The sequence below is a fragment of the Brachyhypopomus gauderio genome, chromosome 13 (assembly GCF_052324685.1).
Source record: "Brachyhypopomus gauderio isolate BG-103 chromosome 13, BGAUD_0.2, whole genome shotgun sequence".
Taxonomy (NCBI): Eukaryota; Metazoa; Chordata; class Actinopteri; order Gymnotiformes; family Hypopomidae; genus Brachyhypopomus; species Brachyhypopomus gauderio.
This window is the reverse complement of record NC_135223.1, coordinates 2,042,026-2,062,968: the sequence shown is the minus strand read 5'-3', so window position 1 is coordinate 2,062,968 and position 20,943 is coordinate 2,042,026. Positions and strand designations below refer to the sequence as shown.

General features: G+C 43.2%; 2 protein-coding genes and 1 long non-coding RNA gene across 4 annotated transcripts; 1 reads left to right on the top strand and 2 right to left on the bottom strand.

The window, feature by feature from the left end:
• Nucleotides 1–468: 468 nt before the first annotated feature.
• On the bottom strand, nucleotides 469–6,886 carry fbxo32 (F-box protein 32). Its single transcript, XM_076970655.1, has 9 exons — nucleotides 6,601–6,886; nucleotides 5,855–5,961; nucleotides 5,723–5,772; nucleotides 5,548–5,640; nucleotides 3,489–3,582; nucleotides 2,332–2,516; nucleotides 2,050–2,232; nucleotides 1,611–1,754; nucleotides 469–1,507 (listed from the first exon to the last, which is right to left on the bottom strand). The coding sequence occupies exons 1-9, from the start codon at nucleotides 6,720–6,722 to the stop codon at nucleotides 1,418–1,420; spliced, it is 1,068 nt and encodes a 355-aa protein (XP_076826770.1). The 5' UTR covers nucleotides 6,723–6,886; the 3' UTR covers nucleotides 469–1,417.
• A 2,994-nt stretch (nucleotides 6,887–9,880) lies between these two features.
• Nucleotides 9,881–19,965, top strand: LOC143474418 (uncharacterized). Its single transcript, XR_013120760.1, has 3 exons — nucleotides 9,881–9,959; nucleotides 16,220–18,926; nucleotides 19,721–19,965. It is a non-coding gene; the product is annotated as an uncharacterized LOC143474418 (long non-coding RNA).
• On the bottom strand, nucleotides 11,514–15,054 carry klhl38b (kelch-like family member 38b). 2 transcript variants are annotated; one of them, XM_076971122.1, is made up of 4 exons: nucleotides 14,855–15,054; nucleotides 12,982–14,213; nucleotides 12,776–12,881; nucleotides 11,514–12,651 (listed from the first exon to the last, which is right to left on the bottom strand). In XM_076971122.1, the coding sequence occupies exons 2-4, from the start codon at nucleotides 14,149–14,151 to the stop codon at nucleotides 12,362–12,364; spliced, it is 1,566 nt and encodes a 521-aa protein (XP_076827237.1). In that variant the 5' UTR covers nucleotides 14,152–14,213; nucleotides 14,855–15,054; the 3' UTR covers nucleotides 11,514–12,361. The 2 variants fall into 2 exon arrangements, with proteins under 2 accessions (XP_076827237.1, XP_076827236.1); XM_076971121.1 differs by having other exon boundaries at nucleotides 12,982–14,335; nucleotides 14,855–15,053.
• Nucleotides 19,966–20,943: the final 978 nt, after the last annotated feature.

The following is a 20,943-nucleotide window of genomic DNA, read 5'->3' as shown; positions in this document are numbered from 1 at the left end:
GAAAAGGCTTTTCAAATTTACAAAATTTCTATTAAATGTAGAAATGCACATAATGCAAGCAAAACTAGATTGCAATATAAACCACAATGGCAAACTGGTTTTAATCCAGTATGTATTTCCTTTAACAAGACTTATGATGCATATCGGTCTTGTTAAGAGTTGTTTCGTTTGTATTTATTTTGAGAAAAACTGGAATGTTGATGTATTTTATCTTGGCAACATTTACATACAAACCCCCCCCCCCCCCCCCCCCCCCCCCCCCCAAAAAAAAAAAAAAAACGCCCCAATTACCTGTGTGATAGTTACAAGAAATTATACACTAAAAAAGAAGCTTGGTGACAAACAAGTTATATGTAGTCAGTACTGTATTATATTGTTAATTATGAAACCAAATTATCTTATTGTATTGGCTCTTTCGTAAAATAATTGTCCACAAGATGGCAGTAAAGCAGTCTCACCAGGCAGTAATAGAAGAAGAACTTAGTTTTATTCTTTCTTCACCCATCAAGGCCCATTATTCTTGGCTTGCATTCCATGAGTTTGGTTGTTTTCTTAACCAAAGGACTGAACAGAAGGGTTAGAACATAATGTACAACAAAAGGTCTTTCATTTTCCCGCTCAGAAAAAACACAAGAAGCCAAAGGCTCGTAAATGACAAAGTTCTTTGGTATCAAATTCATGCATATGGTCAAACGTATTCAGAAATGTGAAAACGCACACCACAAACTACATTCCTGTGTAGTGCTAACATTTTCTTCTAGCAAGCTGCAAGTTGAGGACATCATGTGCATTTTTACACTGGTATTTGATCAGTGTGATTAAGGCACTTACAACATATACTTTAGTGGTATAGCAGGTTATAAATCAAGTATTTATTCATACTGTACTCAAACAAAAACCTCTGAAGATATCAAATGTATAAAAGTGGAAAAAAGGTACTTAAAAAGTATTGCACAGCATTATGACAGCTTTGGTAAACACACCCGCTCCCCACACATGATCAGAAAAGCACCAATATGCTTTCAGACCTGCAAATGTGTAACAGTCCAGCAGAATCGCCCACACTGCTAACTATAGTTGAAAGACATTCACAGAGTTTAAATTAGGGCATCTTTGCAGCATAAGGGCAACGTTTAATGCAAATTGCTCACACGACGCAAAGCACATTTTCCTTGGAGTAAACATTCAGGCCCAAAAAATAAATTTTTTATTAATTTACATTCCAATTCTCCCAAAACATAACCTTATTTCCTTTCACATTTCAAGACTTTTTTCAAACTTCCAAAATTCTTTACAACATAAAATCCCACCCAGACACGCATCCCTGAACCCTCGTCTCGAACCATCAAGGAACCTATTGCACTTCTGACATTATATACACTATATACATACAGTGGAAAACGAAGGCAATCTCCCGTCAGAACCTGAAGAGGTTGATGAAACCTTGCGGGGACATGGAAAGACTGCAGCTCTCCGGGTTATTGGCTGTGCAGGGGTGGTTGGTGTCCTGCAAGGGCGGAGCGAAACGGGGGAGAGAAGGTTCACACTTGGGGTGGGGGAGAGGGCGAGGGTTAACGGTGGCTGCGAGACGGGGTGGTGTGGGGTCTCACCTTCCAGAAGAGGATGTGGCAGTGGGTGCAGAACTGCAGTGTGTCGCTGTACTGCTCCTTGTGAGGGTAACACCGACACAGCTTGAAGTACATCTTCTTCCATTCCAGGAGCCCCTTATCCGACACCATCAGACGCTTGCGAATCTGTGATCGGCGCATTCAGTAAAATCATCCCGATTGATACATTATTCATTACATTTTGAATGACATTTTTTGCTCTGGCTTTATTTTCTAATCTTATTTAATTGATTTATATATTTGTAAAGCACTTCGCAAACCTTTTAAAAGTGCGATATAGCTCGTTATTTGGATCTCAATAATGATTATTCCTTATAAATATGTTTACATATTAATGCGAACATTAAAATAACTTTACACACTCTACATTGAGGCACATCCAGCCAGGACTCTACCGTGTCACGCTTCATACGTCTCGTACCTGTCGGTCTGTGAAGTGGTACTGGCAGAGATTCTTCCACAGCAGCCGGTCTTCAGCGAGTACGCCAAGGTCAGGACACACCTGGCCTAGACTGACCAGGTCCCGCCCATCTGACAGCCTGTGCATGATGTTCAGCTGAAGACTCACCGGCAGGTCCAGGAGCGTCATCCCAGTGTTCATTGGCTACGAGAACAATGGCATGACATCATAATCCCATTTCAAACCCTCATTGATAAGATAACCCCACCCCTTTGTCTCTAGGCCCCGCCCCCTTTCACTCACCCTGTTGATCTGAATGTTGTCCAGTTGCTGCTGCCACTGCAGGATATTCTCCATGCGGTGCACCCAGATGTTGATGTTGCCCACCAGCACAGACTTGCCCATGTCCTGCACCAGGCTGCACAGGGACACGTAGAGCGTCTGCAACAGCTCCTTAATGGGCCTCACGTTCTGCTGGTCCTCCAGAACTAGAGCAGCACAACACACGCATGACTCACTGGATCACACGCTCAGTAAAAACCAAAGACGGTTTTTTTTTGTGATGGCTACGGTCTGTTTTGCTTCTTTTTGTTGATTTAAAGGGGAATATGCCCATTTACTTTTATTTGGGGGGTTGAGAAATTGTGCTATGAAACAAACAAACTCCACGTTCATAGACAAGAATAAGTGAATATTAGCAGCATGACGGTGAAGGCACTTGGGCCTGATCTACAAGTGCACTCAAAACACACTCTTGTTTAGTTGAGGGAATGCAAGATTTACAATATCCCTGGGGTCCCTGTTTGCTCTCAAAGCCTGTCATTCTTTCCACTGCAGGTAGCCATTACATCTCCTTCAGTAAAGCCGCTCACGCCGAACTGGGTAGGTTTTGCCGTGAAAGATGGCTGTTACAGCGTAAACACACTGGGTTGCCGTCACAACGTAAACACACTGGGCTGCCGTTACAGCGTAAACACACTGGGCTGCCGTTACAGCGTAAACACACTGGGCTGCCGTTACAGCGTAAACACACTGGGCTGCCGTTACAGCGTAAACACACTGGGCTGCCGTTACAGCGTAAACACACTGGGCTGCCGTTACAGCGTAAACACACTGGGCTGCCGTTACAGCGTAAACTCATGAACAGTTGCTCAGCATTGCTTACTACCCTGTAAATCCGTAAGCTACAAAGCCAGAAAAACCAGATAGGGAAAGAATTCTGAGGATTACATGAAGGGCAATGAGACTGCACTTATTTATAGCAACAAAGGAAACGAGGAAGGAGAGAGTATGTATGTGCAGGTGTGTGGGTTTCAAAGTCAGTCAATTTTATCTATGTAGCGCTTTCATAACATATGATGGGCCCAAATCTCTAATGAGCAAGCCAGGGGCAACAGTGTGTGTGTGTGTGTGTGTGTGTGTGTGTGTGTGTGTGTGTGTGTGTGTGTGTGTGTACTCACCTTTCTGCACGACCCTTTCCAGAATGTTCATGTAGTTCTTTTGCGCCACTCCGCTCAGGCAGGGCAGCTGGGACTTGGCAATCAACTCCAGCAGCTACGACGCAGGACAGAAACACAAACAGTCAGGCTGGGAGGCTTTGTTCCAACATCACTTACACCAGCGCCATCCAAGAGCTAGTGGCAACAAACATTAATCCGAGAGAGAGAGAGAGAGAGAGCGCCAGCTTATGCTTCTGTAAACGCTGCTGTTTTGCACTAAATATCAAATCGAGCAGTAACTCGATTCAGTCACTTGCTTGGCTTTCTGCAAGTTCACAGGAAGGAGCACCACTGGAGAAAGGTACGTCCTAGCCACGCACCCAAGGACGGGCAGTTACGTATGGAGCACGTACGTTCTCCATGACATTTTGATAAAGCAGCAGCCATTTCCCATCAAACAGGGTGAAGCTTTTCCCACTCATTGGACAAGAACGGCAGGGCGGCGATAGTATGCCTGGCATCCAGGAACACTAATGCCATGGAACAGCACGGACCCCTGCTTGTTCGGAAAGCACGCGAGCGTGTCTGCTCATCTGTGACTGTGCGTCACTTCCACCATGTCCCCTTTGACAACCCTTTCAAGTGTCTTCGTGTGTCTTCTGTCCACCCTTTTAACTTGCACTGGCCAATCACCCAGTTTCCATTCACCGATACACCTTCACTTCCTTTCTGCTGTATTTAAATGCAAGTTTCCACACAGCCTGTCTGGTCTGCCAACTCTTTGTACAGAGGTCTTTGCATATGGAGGTGCTTGTTAAATCCTCTTGCACCAAATAATCTCAAAGAAAGGGCTCACCAATATATTATATCTGGTTATATATATCTGGTTTCTCTCCAGTCACCATGTGACCTAATTAGTCTCATGCTACTTGGTTACATAATGGTGTTAAAGGACCGTTTACTGCTAGGGAACGTAAACACTGTCCTAAATTCCATCATGTGCCTTGATGGCACCACATGGTCATCAAGTGAATCACGAAGTGTGACTATGCATTATGGGTAGAGTGTGGGCAGCCCTGTGCCGTCTTTGTGTTGCCCCTGAGCAGCTCTGTCCTGTCCTCTCATTGGCTATTTTTCCATTACTGCTCAAATTCGATCCCTGTAACTGAGCTCCAAAACACACCAGCACGGTCGAGTCCCTCTGCCAAAACAGATGACCAACAAGCACACTGTGAAACACTGACCACAATGTCAGAACACGGTACCTTCCTCCAACCTAGAAACCATCATTAAAATAGTTGACCAAATAGTTGACGCCAGACCAGAAATCAAAATCAAAAATACAGTTGAGAACTTGCTGTTCATTTGCACAAAGGACCAAGCAAAGGTTTGTAATCATCCTTTTTGTTGATTACACAGTTTTAACTAGCTGACCAGTCACGGGATCAGATCTGATTTAGGGGTCACCAAGTCAGCTAGACAGCTAACTGAGTGGAATGATGCTCTAATGGATAGGGGGCCTGAAAGGGGAGCCCAGTCACTCTACTCTCCCGTCTGCTTTCATGAGCCGCAGCAATCATGTCTGTTTATCGCTTTGTGTCAGGACTCCGATTGTATCCTCCCCCTCATTTCCAGTGTAGGACGGTCTCCCCTGAGCCTTCCTGACTTTTGTTTCAGAAATGAACTTCAAAGCATTCAGAAGATGAAATCATCTGAACAGCGACATGAACGCTTCTTCAACTTGGCATTGAGCCTCTCGTTTTCACAGATCTTGCGCTGGTCGTCTGTGTAGCCCAGACGTACAGGGGAAAAATAATGACAATGACGAGCACGAGGGCGTACGCACGCACTCCAGACACACAAAGTGCCTCTGATCGTGGGGCATGGCATTTCTCCAGGGGCCCTTTGGTCTGGAGTGTGGTGATAAGGGGGAGGGGGAACAAAAAAAAATAAAATAGGAGACCCACACCGAGGGTGAACACTCAGCCCTTTCCATCAGCTAGATCACCACGTGTTTCTGTCGCTAAGCACCCTGTAACAAGGGCAGTGTTCGTGACTGCAGGGTGTTGGCAAAACTCACCCTCACCACGTAATTAAATCGTCTGGTGTCCTTGATGGCGCTGCAGAAGTCCAAGCGATTAAAGGCTTCTCCCAGAGTGCAATAGCCATGGCGCTGTGCGACACATGAAGACGAGAGTTTAACCACCAGTTCATCCCCCATTTCTAAACTAGACGAGCGGAGGACATGGCCTTACCTCTTTAGTGCTGCCTTTGTGAACATAAATCCAATTGTCCTTGTAGAAATCTAGAGAAAACACGATAGTTAAACAGCCATCTATTGAATTCATTGGCAGATCCTTTAAAAAATGCATCTTCTGATCACTTACAAGGAATTTTTGTGTTTTTGTTCAGTAAGTCTTTTTTACGCTTCTTTGCAGCCACATCATATTTCATGGAGAGGAGCAAATTCTCTTTATAATTATCTTCCTCTTTACTGCGGATGGAATTAGACCAGGAAAACAAACGTGAGCATAAACACACAGGCCACAGCTACTACTGATTTTAAATTACTGATACTGTTTCATATTTGCATTACTGGACAAAATACAGGCTGATAAAAGGGCCCAGGAGGAACATGTACAGGGACAATAAAATATCATCCAGTGGTAAAAACAACAAAACCCTCTGCCGTGTCTCTAGAAAGTGTAACGCGTCCATATAGACGACCATTTCTGCCTTTATTGTCATATGTACTAATAGCAGGGTGGGTAACAGTGCGCCAAGCACTGACCATGGAGGTAGAACCCAAAAGCATAACGCAGTTAGTTTCCTGCGGTTCTGCAACACGAGACGTGGCTTGGCACAACAGACACATTTTTCTCATCATCCTTCGCACTTCGTGTATTTATTTATGTTCGGGCCAGCTGAATTCCTACATCGACCAGCCCAACGCATGTGCGTCAGTGAAGATAAACTAGTGTTAACACACATTCCCCATCATTAACGACTCCTGAAGACGTGTTAGCTTCCCAGACCGATTAAATGCTACATAAAAGACAAGCAAATCAATCTTTTAAGGACGACAATTCAGCACATCGTTTACAATACTGAAATCAATGCCATTGCCACTGACCTCTCCCGTTCTGAAACATTATTATTTGTCTCGTTATCGTCTCTTGTCGTTTTTTTCCAACCGTCCTCAGTTCTAACCCAGCTCTGACCAGGTGACCGCCAGTCCTGTCCAAGAAACGGCATTTTCAACGACTAAAATAACGAGAGGTAACAAACAGCACACAAGTCTTTTATAAGTGAACGGGACGCCTGTGTTTCTTTAAGCAGATGGGGTCTTTAGAAATTCGTCTTCTTTAACAGCTCTAACTGGGAAATTGCGCAGCTGTATTTATATTGTCAGGCAGAGAATCCGGAAACGCCGACTGTCCCGCCCCCTTTGGAAAGCGTCCGCCAACACGTGGCATTGTTTATCATCTTCTTCAATATTGCAAAACCTCTCTAGAAACACTATCGCTCCAAGTTGCTTGTGCCGGGTCACTTGTCCCTCATAACTATTTGTAATATCACAGGCATGGACATGCAAACTTGTTGAGTTTTTTGTTTTAGACTGTCTTTAGATTAGCATATTTTGTAGTCATTTAAACATATTATTGTTTGCAATTTCCTAATCAACAAGTAAACTATTAAACTGACTGAATTCTCACCTGAATTCTCACCAGTTAGGAACTTAGTTTTTTATGACTGGATGGAGAGGCATTAATGGAAACTGTTTACGTATAAAAATGACCTTTGTAAGTTAGACGTCAGTGCAATTTGAGAAGGCTTAAGTGAGTGTAGTGGAGCTAAGTTAACCACTTAAGTTATTAAGTTATTAATTGGGGGAAATGCATGTTTTTTTGTAATACCTAGCATGGTCAAAGGTCTTTTATGAAAACCAACTGCTCTTTAAAACACTGACCACCTCAAAAATGTGATTGATCATGCTGGCTTCTGACCAGACCCTAATGAGAGACATTATTAAAAGGGGTCAATTTACCAATAGGTGTAATGTGGTGTGACCCAAGGACTGGGGTCATGTTCTTTATATTATATACAAAATATAATTATTAGAAACTGAAGACATCTAAACTGAAGACATCTTGATTTCTTATGAAGCGCTTTCTATGTATCATGGATATAAATGTTGTCTGGATACAGAGTAAACCTTAAAGAACACAAGACATAAAAGACTGTGACCTTTGTGCTTCATTGCTTCCTTCCTTTTGCTTCATTCAACATGAAGATTAGGGATGAATATTCATGAAGTTTAGGGATGAATATTCATGAAGTTTAGGGATGAATATTCATGAAGTTTAGGGAAGAATATTCATGAGGCATACTGTGTTAGTGATATGCGCTCGTGCTGTTGTGCCTTTTATTGTCTTTGTGGTCGTAACACGTTTAATGTGGTAAGACCCTCAGGTAATGTCAGATCTCAGCACATGCGACGCACATGTTGACCTTATGAAGGTATGCGGTAAGCCTCTTTCCATTGAACCCTTCCTTATCATGGTCTCGTGGTCTTTAAAGCACGGCACTTCTGGAAACGGCAACCAGCCATTTGGTGATGGCACGGCCGCCTCGGCTCGCTGCTGACCACGCTGACCACACTGACCACGCTCCTCTGTGTGCGTGCCTGACGTGATGTCACAGATTACGCGTGGCGGTTGTTGTGGCCACTGACTGCCCCTGACCACCTCTTTGCTGGGTGTCAGGGTCACATTTCACCGAGTGACCTTCCTCTAACGTTGAACATGATTATCACTAACATTAAGCAATACTATCCCCTGTACCCTGCGTCCTCAATGAAACAAGATTGTACGCAACTGACCTATAAAGCACTGCTTCATGCTATTAAACATATATATGGTTTAACAAATGAAAGCAAGTTTTAATTATGCATGTTGAAATGTGATCACTGATACTAGATTTTGAGAAACATAAGCACTTCGGACAGGTATTCTGGGTAAATCATGCCACAGCAGCTCCGTCTAGTCTAAATATTATGAAAAAGATTGATGTAGAGTTTCGTGTTCTGGACATTAGTGAACAGAGAGCTGGGTTAATCATTCCAAATAGGTCATTGGTTCTATCATGAGGGTATTAGCTTCAATTGCAAGCCAGATACATTCAACAACATGTGACATTTGTTCTTCTCCTAAAATATCTTTCCCCAAGCTATGCTGAATGCTTGGTCTCCCAGGGCTAATCCCTGTGAGGGAATTTCCTAACCATTTATGTGGCAAATTCCTAAAATGACTCCTCATTGATGAATGACATGAACAGGCTTCAGATATTATGCTGCATATTATAAACTTGCTAAACATTACATTACACAACTAGCTGCATTTGGAAAGGTGATAATAATAATTATAATTTAAGGGTTTGTTAGTGGCTTTGAAAGGGGAATAACAGCACAAACATGAAGCCTGATACTGGAATTATGTTTCTCTGTTTCTCGAAGAGTTTTGTTGTCACTGCTACGGGGTAGAGGACAGATCTGGTGTCTGGGTCCACTCACTCTGACATAAACATAAACACATGCACACGCACATGCACACACACACACACACACACACACACACACACACACACACACACACACACACACACACACACCTGTTGCTGTTCCTCCACCATCAATTTCATCATTCCCCGAGGCTGGTTGGCTGAAACCTTTCAATGCTGGTCTGTCACATCTGTAGTGCAGCTCAACCACATGATTCTGGGGGTATAATGTTGTCCCTTGTTTGTTTCCCAGAATAACACCTATAGTGGTCCAGCACTGAGGCACATCCTGTAGCACCTGCTAGAACCTTCAACACAGGGTGTTCAAGCTTTAGCAGAACTGTAAACCGCTTCCATGTAGTGAAATCTTCAAACATGTGCATGTGCGCACAGACACAGAGTGTGAGAGAGTCTAGTATTATTTTCTTCAAAGGGGTTTTATATATTGCCGCTTTTCTCTCAAATGCTCAAAAAAATCAGAAAAGTAATATATTACATAGAATGAAATGTGATATGACCAATATATGAGTGATAGATAGATAGATAGATAGATAGATAGATAGATAGATAGATAGATAGATAGATAGATAGATAGATAGATAGATAGATAGATAGATAGATAGAGCTCCTCAAGAAGCTTCATCATCACAGCTGATGATGAACCTCAATCCAAGATGTCCTGTATCTCTGGAAACTTTGTGTTCTTCATTGCTGTCTTTAAATTCTTTATATCTATATATGCCAATCTTTTATTTCTACACATCTTACTAAAGTACTTTGGAGTCACTCACCTGGAATACGACTCTATCAGATATTTATATACAGAGATATTTATATATATTTTCACTATTCTTAGGATCGTGCTCTTCTGGACTGAGATGTTGTCATTCCTGGAGTCCCAACTCTCCTAATCACCCTCGAGACACCGTTTGGGTTAGTTTTCCACATTCTCTGTGTTTCATATGTCACTCTGTGGTATTTCTCCAACTTTTCATTTTCTTTTGGCATTTTCATTGCTTGAGATTGCCACATCTATTTCCTTATCCACTATCACTATCTCTGCTCATGTCATATATGAAGAGAAGGACCAGCTTGGATATATACAGTGAATTGAAAGCATCGCAGACCCTTTGTTGCACATTTTATTGTTTTGTGCATTTGATTGAATGGATTTAGGTTCCATTGTCACCCATTAATTTAACTTCTAATCATCTATAACACTTGTTTTTATTTTAGAGTGTTTCTTCAGGTCTCCACAAGGACATTCTGAGAATCCATTGTTGTTTTGGAAGTATGTTTCACATCATTATAATGTTGAAAGGTGAATTGTTGTATTTTGTTGTATTTACCCATCACTTAACTGTTATTAGACTCCCTCTCCCTGCTACTGAGAAGCTCTTATAGAACAATATTGTGGCCACCATGTTTCATCACAGGTTCATGTTAGGTGATGTACACTGCTTGAGTCTTTGCCAAACATAAAATATTTTACATGATGTTTAGCAAACTCCAAGTGGGCTGTCATGTGCCTTTTACTCAATAGTGGCTCCTGTCTAACCACCGTGTCATAAATACGTGATTTGCAGAGTGCTGAAAAGATGGTTGTCCATTGGACAGGTGGTTCTGTTTGGAGTGTTTAGACCTCTATCAGAATGACTGTCAGGTTCATCATCTTTAGGAAGATGGCCATCTCTAGGAAGATACAGGTTTCACCAACAGGTTTCACCAACTTAAATATAAACTTTAAACATATGTATAATACATCTCAGTCATATATATATATAGGTTACAATAACAACTGAGTTTGTATTTCATCGTATTTATAAGCTTCCCTTGCCACAATGTTTCATGTCTGGACATGTTTACACTCTACTGCACTGTCCCCCTCCCCCATCTTAGCAGGTCCTCCGCTGCGCTAACCCTGTCCCCATATTAGCAGGTCCTCACTCTGCTGTGCTAACACTGTCCCCATATTAGCAGGTCCTCACTCCGCTACGCTAACCCTGTCCCCATCTTAGCAGGTCCTCCGCTGCGCTAACCCTGTCCCCATCTTAGCAGGTCCTCACTCTGCTGCGCTAACCCTGTCCCCATCTTAGCAGGTCCTCCGCTGCGCTAACCCTGTCCCCATCTTAGCAGGTCCTCCGCTGCGCTAACCCTGTCCCCATCTTAGCAGGTCCTCACTCTGCTGCGCTAACCCTGTCCCCATCTTAGCAGGTCCTCCGCTGCGCTAACCCTGTCCCCATCTTAGCAGGTCCTCCGCTGCGCTAACCCTGTCCCCATCTTAGCAGGTCCTCACTCTGTTGCGCTAACCCTGTCCCCATCTTAGCAGGTCCTCACTCCGCTACGCTAACCCTGTCCCCATATTAGCAGGTCCTCCGCTGTGCTAACCCTGTCCCTATATTAGCAGGTCCTCACTCTGCTGCAGTCCTTGTTAGAGCAGCATATGTTTACTCAGTGTTATGATGGAAATATTATGAAAGAAGCTGATAGATCTCCCAAAACATTTTATTTAAAAATGCAAAAATCCATTAACATATAAAACAAAGGTGTTTTGTGATACAGTGTACATTTAAATGAAACATAACAAATGGGACAGTTCATGATGAATATAGTTCAGTATGTGGACAATTTTAGCGATGCACTACAGGAAGTACCAACAGCCCTAGTCAATAGCATTCAATGTTTGAAAGCATTTTATGAAGGATTAATTCAGTAAAGCCTTGGAATTAATTAAAATATTATGATATTTTGATAAACACATGAAATTTGGTTTAAACTCCAGAAGCGTCATTCAAAAGAATAACAAACATCTAAAAAAGAATTCAGTGAACTCGAAGCTACAGGAATGTGTTTGGCTGTAGGAGTACTGAAATTAGTCTGTTTAAATAAGCTAAGACATGCCTGTACATGCATGCCACTGATGTAAATTTTATTGGAAAAGCCCAAGCTCAAGACAAACTGACTCAGAGCCCAAGTCAGCAATATGGTCTTGCTTAATACGAGTGACTTTGCTTCTTCAAGGTCAAATGTTACTGAGTTGTCAAAAGTTTAGGAAGTCCTGCTCCTAAGTGTTTGCAGATCATGTGAAAAACACTGTGACTAAATTCCACAGCTCACTAGAACATTTACACACTTTCCTACTCATTAACTCCAGCCTATATTTAGCGAGGCACAGTAGATGATCCTCTAAACCAGCTGAACCTTGTCTAAAGTATTACACCACTACATCGCAGTCATACAAATGTTTTGCTTGCAGACAGACAGCTGATCTCTTTCTGCTTTTCAAGATGACAACACATCTCAGCTACGTGCGTTTATTAGCCGCATGACTGCATTCAAGTGGGAAACGGCTGGTCAGAAACACACACCATAGGAACCGAACCATGATCAAAGAGTTTAAATGGAAGAGAGCCCTTCGACGTCCACGTGTCTGTCCCTGGGTCATAGCAGTCAAAGCTGTCCGAGTCCTCAACGGCGTCATGCCCACTGATGTAACGTCCTCCGGTGACATAGAGCTTGTTGTTGATGACAGTAGCTGAATGATGCAGCCTCCTCTCTTTCAAATTCTCACATTTAACAAATCTGTTTGCCTTTACATCATAGGCCACCATTCGTCTTGTGTAACCTATGAAAGTAAGAGTGAGCATACTGAGCAAACATGATCAAAGGAGTTGCTTGGACCATTCTGTCTGGACCATTCTTTCTGGAACATTCTTTCTGGAACATTCTTTTTTGTGAACTGCGCTTACCTCCTATGATGTAAATTTTGCCGTCAATAACAGAAGCAGGAGCGCAAACGTTCTTCACCATTCTGCTCTCCATTTTACACCAAAGATTCCTCCCAATATGGTACACCTACACGCAAAATCACAGTGAACAAAATCTAATTTCAGAAGGTCCATTAAGATTTCCATTTGATCCTATGACAAGTGTGTCAAATCTTTAGCCACCTCACCTGTATCATTCGTACTGGGTTCTGCATGGCATCCTCCCCACCAAACACATAAATTCTTTTCTCATGTGCTGCCACAGCAGGATTCTGGACTGCCACTGGCATTGGAGCCATGAGCTCCCATTGGTTGAACATAGTGTTGTACCTCTCCATCCCATTGGATATCTGCCTTTCACCTGTGACCCCACCTAGAACGAAGATGAAATGCAGATAGGAGAGGCTCTGATGGGCGAATCGAGGAGCCAGCATGGGTTCGGCCATCCTCCATTGGTTCCTTTTAAGGGAGAGTGTGTATACGGCAGCACTGGCGGTGCTGTGTCCTCCAGCCTTCGTGAAGAGCCCCCCCAGGACGTAGAGGATGCTGTGCATGCACACGTAGGCGGCCCGGTAGAGTCGTACGGGCAGCTTAGCCAACGATTGCCAGCTGTGCGTCTGTTCGTCGAAGAGCAGGGCCTCACGAGAGGTGCACTCGCTGTTCTTACGACCGCCCACCACCACCAGCGCTTCTCTCCAGGTGTGGCGTCGCGGCGTGGCCCAGAGCGCCTGCAGCTCACCCGGGCAGTGGGAGCCCACCGAGAAGAGGAGGCGTCGGACGGACTCGATGATCCCGGTGCACAGGGAGGAGGCCTGCACCAGCGGGTCGTTGGCGACAAACTGGAAGAGGTAGGAGGGATGGACGTGACGTAGCCTCACGCGGCGGAACAGGTCGTGGATGGCGCCGCGGCGGTCAAACGGGTCGTGGTGGATCCAGGCCAGCAGGATCTCGAACACTTGCTCCTCCTCCGCGCACAGCTGGTCGTCCTCCAGGTAGGCCAGCAGCTCCTGCAGCGAGAGCTCGCCAAAGTCCTCGGACTCCACGACATCGGAGAAGCGCTTCACGGCCATCTCCCGGGCCTTCTCGTGTAAGCTGACGCAGTGCAGGATTTCCGAGAGGCGGATCATGCTGAGACAGTTGTCTGGGCTGAGCTGGGCCTGCAGGAATGCCGAGCAGGCCTCAAAGATTTTCCCATACTGCAACATGGCAGACGCATGCATCAGAGGGAGAACAAGCTCCATGGTGATACTGATGGTCCCTGTGTAAACGTAATCCACAATGCTGCTCAGGACTTCATAGGGAACCCCCTGCACATCAACCTGGGCCTGGTGGCTCTCCAGGAAGTCGCTGCAGAACATAGCGTAGAAGTAGGGGCTGCTGCATGCCAGAACGTTCCGATGGCAGGGTATCTCCTTGCCTTCTGTGCACAGGACAACATCCGTGAAGATTAGCCTCTTTCTCAAGTTGTTGAGTTGCAAAAGCAGGGCGGACACTGACTCTTTATCTTTATAGTGTAAGACTTCTGTGAAAGGGGCATCTATGCTGTCAGTAAGAAGACATAACAGGTTTAACATCGATCCCACATCTGTAATTTGGGATTCTGGCTTCCATGCCTTGATGCTATTGGAAGTATGTCTCATTTAATGTCTTTTAGGAAAACTTATACAAGGAGTTTATACTTGGTGCTAAACCATGACTGGTGTCTCTACTTGGTGACATGTCAAACTCATAACAAGAGGAATGATCACATCACAATGCAAATTATTTTGTGTGCAACAGTTTAAAGGACACAGAATCTGAGATATTTGTCTATTTCATGTGGCCATCTTAGTTTTCATTGCATAGTATGTAAAATATGAAATAATAATTTAACAATTCTACTTAATATATGCTCATATTAATAAAAACAGTACAACTCAATTCAGAACGGCCCAGACAACCTAAAGACCGTGCGTACAACGCGATTACAGTAGCTGCATACCTATCGGGATACTATAGTATCCTGTTGTTTGATCTATTCATTTCCTTAGAGATCTAAACTCTGAGCTCGGCTTGTCTTACCTGGTCTCGGCCAACTTGTAGCACATCCTATATGTTTTTGTACCTCCTTCTGTATTGGTTCATACACAGACAGGATTCATCAATCTCTGAGCTCTCTTTGTGTCTTTGAAGCGCTCCAAAAGACGAGAACGTGGATGTTTATAGGGGATCACGCTGCCTTGTTTGTTATCAAGTTGTCCGTCCATGAGGCCTCTGTGTACATTCCAGTCCCCCTAAAAATAGAAAGACTCTTGTCTCCATCAGAGCCAAGACTACTCCCCCTAACGCTGCCACGTGACCCCAACCCCCCTGTCTCCCTAACGCTGCCACGTGACCCCAACCCCCCGTCTCCCTAATACTGACATGTGACCCCCCCCCCCCCTTTTTTCTTTTCCACCACGCCAGCATTTCACCTGTCAGCACAGCTACGGCTGCTCCCCCCCCCATGATGATACACCGTGTGTTTACTGGGACCTAACAGACATTTGACTGGTACCCAACAGTTCATTCCAACAGATATTCTGGCTGTATGCCTGGAAAGAACTCCATCTCCTCTCCTCCCCCCCGTCTACGCTAACCTTCCACAATCTAGTTATATGTTTCTTCCACAGGCTGTAGAAAACACTGAGGTGGCGAGCATTCTCAAGCAGGAGGTGGGATTGCTGTGATCTCTGAAGACATATGAATTGTGATTTTAATTAGATGTTTATTAGATGTGGTCTATTTTAATCTGTTTTAAGTGGAAGGGCTTGGCCATGATCTGGTCTGTGGTGTTCCTGGGAAGACATCAACTAAATCATGACAAATCAACAACATACTGTTTTATTTTTTAATGGACATTCAATATTGCATCTATGCACTACTAGGAAATCTGAACATACGTATGAAGACATCGTTGCCATATGTAGACTGATGTTGAAACTCATCTCGACTGCTAGCAAGGAGCAGAACTGAATTATGAACAGGAGTGAGTGAGGAGTCCAGAATGTTGTGGACTACTGACCTTTGACCTTTGCCCTGCAGCTCACCAGTGGGTCTACTTAGAATATGTTGATTTTGAGGGGACTATTTTATAATTTTTATTTGGCATGTCTAGAAAAAAAATGAAAATAATAACAAATCAAGCTAAAGTAGACCCTAGAGGGCAGTGAGGGTTTGGCATCTTAATTCTGTAAAATTCTTTCCATCTAAAACACAAATAAAATACCTAATAAGAAAATACAATATAAAAAATTAAACAAATAAAAATCCTTGTTTCAGCAACTGCTTTTTCGTCTTACGCTGTGTTTGTGTTTGCTCACTGAGCAACTATGCTGGATGTTGAGTAGCCGTGAGCTTAGACTGCCTTGTCACTCCGTAACATCTGCTGCTGTGCTCTGCTTCCAGAGATGAGATAGAGAGTGACGTCTGACTGGGGTCCATCCCCCTCCTGCATGCTATGTGTGATGGTGGAGGATCTCAACGAGAAGCCGTGAGCACTGCAGACATCTGGAGTAGGAGACGGATTTGCCACCAGCGGACTGAAGTGTAATCTGAGAGGCAGGTAAAAAACTCCCACAAAGCAACAAGAAATCCAGCCTGATGGTGCTGGATGTAACTGGCAGTACAGATGCCATCTTCTGGGACAAATATATTCGTTGTTTACCCTTGGGGCGTGTTCCTGTGCCTCACCTGGAGCAGGTAGCGTAAGGTAGGCCCTACTAGCAAACCCATGGTCACGGGTTTGGTCCCGGGGGAGAACACATGCTGATAAATATTCAAGTTGCTCTGGATAAGACTGCCTGCAAAATGCTTGAGTGCCTTGATACACGGGGAAGTGTCCATGTAATAAACATTCAATTACACCACAAACTCCTGAACTTAAAAATATATTGCAGACACCCTTGCTGTTTATATTACAATTAATCTCATCCTGATTCATTTCTGACTTCCAAACTTGTAACGTTTTTTCCAATCAAATATTAAACATAGATTTTATTGATTTGACATACAAGAGTTATTAATGAATTAACTGATTAGTTTTTTTCAGTTGACCTTGACTGTAATGTTCCACTAAGGTTAGTGATCTGTAGCGGCTCGTTGTCAAACTATTGTGCGAGACTGAGCAACAGGTCAGTAGCTCCCCCTAGTGTTGACTGAAGGCTAAGCAGTGTAGCCCGACATGCAACCACCTTTTGGTAACAAAAGCACAGAAACGAAAGCACAAAAGAAAATAAGTTTTGCCAAATTCTCAGTGTCATTGCAAGACTACAATGCCTTATAGTCTCTCAACATATTAAATCAAATGAAAGCCATTCATTGCGCAATAGGAATGTTTAGCAAATCAAAAACGTGGTTTATTTACCACATTGATATATAGTCACATCACGCAGATACTGCAACATCCTTTTTATTTATTGCACCTTGATTCTGCAGTAATAGAAATACTGCTTATAGTGATACATTAGCAGTCAAATTTGCTAGTGTTAACTGTTTGACAGCTCAGTCACAAACATGTTGGCAAGATTAAATAGATCGTTATCCATTTGCTGGAAAGAGTTAATAACGCAAAACTCTCACAGAGTAGCAAATTGATTATCGTTCAGCTGACAGATCTTCCATATTTCTACATTATGTTATAGACTCTCAGAAATCTTACAAGACAAATACATTAAGTTGGAAAATAAGAAAATCGACAGGAGACACAGGCCCTATCTCACCTTCACGGTGTGCTGATGTTGAATGGATTTTTGTATGGATCCAAAAGGATGTTTGTCATTGCGAACCTGAATTATATGAATCTATGAAGGGACAAGTGAGGTTTTCCTCCTGCATTCTGAATGTACCTAAAAAACAACACAATCGTATACAGCTTGTTCCTTTGACCAAGGAGCACAATGTCAATTAAGTCGCCATATTGTCAATTGTGATTTTCACCCCAATCGAAATTTGTCCTCCACTCCCATCTGTGCAGTGAGAACACACACACACGCACGCACGCACGCACGCACGCACGCACGCACACACGCACACACGCACGCACACACACACACACACACACACACACACACACTAGTGATCACTAGGGGGCTGTGGTGCACACATGCTCAGAGTGGTGGGCAGCCCTTGCCTGGTGCCCAGGGAGCAGTTGGGGTTAGGTGCCTTGCTCAAGGGCACCACAGTCATGGCCTTTAGCTTGGGATTCAAACCCACAACCCTCCGGTCACAAGACCTAACACTAGACCATGACTGTCCCTCAACATTTATAGCCTGTGACCTCAAGGTACTGGTAAGATAGGATTGCTCATCATTCTGTCAGGTTTAGTGGATGATTCGTTCCAGTTTGGAAAATCTTGAGTTCATAGTAATATAAACCATTTGGGGCAGCAACAGACCATGGAGATCAGGAGAGTCTTCTCTCTGCTCTCTGACATGTCTTTCCAAGATAACCAGAAAAATGGTGGGGAAGGCAGAGAGAGAAGCTTCACTGAAGATTTACACCCATTAGATGCAATGCAGACCTTCGACTTTAGAGGAGGCAAATTTTGCGTATAATCTACACATTACATGCCACATGGCAACCAGATTTCCAAATGACTAACGTTTTTTTGCTTTGTGAAGATGTGAGAACCTTTCTGAAGGACAACCCAGAAGGTGAGTGTAGCACTCCACCAATCAGATTTTTACGGTAGAGAGGAGCCTCTCCTCAGAGGGATGTTAGAACCTGATTGGAGTTTGCCAATAGGCACCCGAACAACTCTCCACCCATAAGAAACAAGACTCTCTGGTGTGATGACATGAAGATTGAACTATTTGTCCCCAGTTCGCAGTGGTGTGTATGGAGGCTAAAAGGGGCTCTGAGCATCACCTCATTACATCCGAGCTGTGAAAATGTTTTTCTGTGACTGGATCTTGAAGACTAGTCAGGATAGAAGAAAGATGGTTGCAAAGAACTGAAGCAATCCTGGGAAAACCTTTTCCATTGTGTTGAAGATCTCAGGCTGGAGTGAAGGGTTAAATTTCAACAAAATGGCCCAAGCACCCCACCAAGAAAACACAAGTGGATAATTGTCAGGAAGATTGAGTCCATCATTGCTGCCAGAGCTTTGACCAGGTCTTAAGGCTTTGAATACTTCTATAAATGAAATATTTCAGTGTTTTTATTTAAAATACATGTAGAAAACATTCTAAAACACAATTTGTTTGCTTTGTCAATTATTGTGTATAGATGGGAGATAAATTTGTTTAATCTATATATAAAATTCTAAAAATTCTAGTTCCAGTTTGACTCTGCTCTACTGTGTCTATCACCCACATAATATCCAGCTGTCAACGATTGTATTGTACAAAACGTGTGTGTGTTTGTATACACCGATCAGCCAGAAGATGAAAACCAGTGACAGGTGAAGGGAATAACATTGATTCTCTTGTTAAAATGACATCTGCCAACCTGTGGGCTATATTAGGCAGCAAATGAAATAATAGACCTGAGACTGACGTGTTGGAAGCAGGCGAAACGGGTTCGTGCGAGGTTCTGATGGACTGAGGAGGGCCAAATCGTGATGGCAAGACTGGGTCAGAACATCTTCAGAATAGCAGCTCTTGTGGAGAGTTCCCGGAATGCAGTGGTTAGCACCTACTGAAAGTGGCCCAGGGGGGGACTGGGGTGCACTGGCATCAGGGTCATAGGTGCCCCCAGATTATTGTCTCATGTGGTAAATGAAGGCTGGCTCGTCTGGTCCAGTCCCTCCCAGAACTGCTATTGTTGCACAAATGGCTGAAAGGATCCAAGCTGGCTATGATGAGAGGTGTCAGAACACACAGTGCATCTCAGTTTGCTGCATATGACGGTTGTGTAGACACAGGCAGGTCAGAGTGTCCATGCTAACACGTGTCTCCTGCTGAAAGGGCCTAAAGTGTGCTCATGATCCTCACAACTGAACCGTGGAGCAGGCGGCCGTGGTAGAAGGCGGTCTGGTCTGGTGAAGCCAGTCAGGGTGAGACAGGGATTTGAATATATTTTGACTACCTCCATTTAAATATATATATAAATATATATTTACAATCTAATGCATTGTATTGATCACACACAATACAACTGCATTAGGCCCATTGGACCATTGTATATATTTATATATATGAATATGTGAGTGTGTGTGTGTGTGTGTGTGTATATATATATATATATATATATATATATAGTGTGTATATATATATATATATATATATATATATATATATATATATATATATATATATATATATATATATATATATATACACGTTTTTGACTGTGATGAGGGATGATGAGTGGAGAAGCATGTCAAAATACAGCTTTTGATACTGTAGACCACAACATTTTGCTGGATAGACTAGAAAACACAGTAGGTATTAAAGGAGTCGCACTCTCCTGGTTTAGATCATATTTAACTGACCGCTTCCAATGTGTAAGTGTTAATAATAAAACCTCTAAATCTGTGCAGGTTAAATATGGTGTCCCACAAGGGACAGTCCTAGGACCACTTCTATTCACACTGTACATGTTACCCTTAGGCGAAATTATGCATAAGCATGACATCAGTTTCCATTCCTACGCAGACGACACTCAGCTATATTTATCGGCAAAACCCGATGATTTAGGCGCAAACAGTAAGATTGAGAAATGTGTAGAAGAGATAAAACATTGGATGGCATGTAACTTTCTAGCACTAAATGCCGATAAAACAGAATTGATAATAGTTGGGTCTAGGGCTGCGAGAGACAAGATACATAATGCAGCATTGAATCTACATTCTTTTACTATAACCCCCAGCGCAGAGGTAAAGAACTTGGGCGTCACAATAGACCCAGATCTCTCGTTCGATACACATATTAATAATATAACTAGGGTAGCGTTCTTTCACTTGCGCAACATTGCCAAAATTAGAAACATATTAAATATTAGTGATGCAGAAAAACTAATCCATGCATTCATATCCTCTCGTTTAGATTATTGCAACAGTCTCCTAGCTGGATGTTCTGGTAAATCGATAAACAAACTCCAGCTGGTTCAGAACGCAGCAGCACGAGTTTTAACAAAAACTAAAAAGTTTGATCACATTAGTCCCGTACTATCGTCATTACACTGGCTG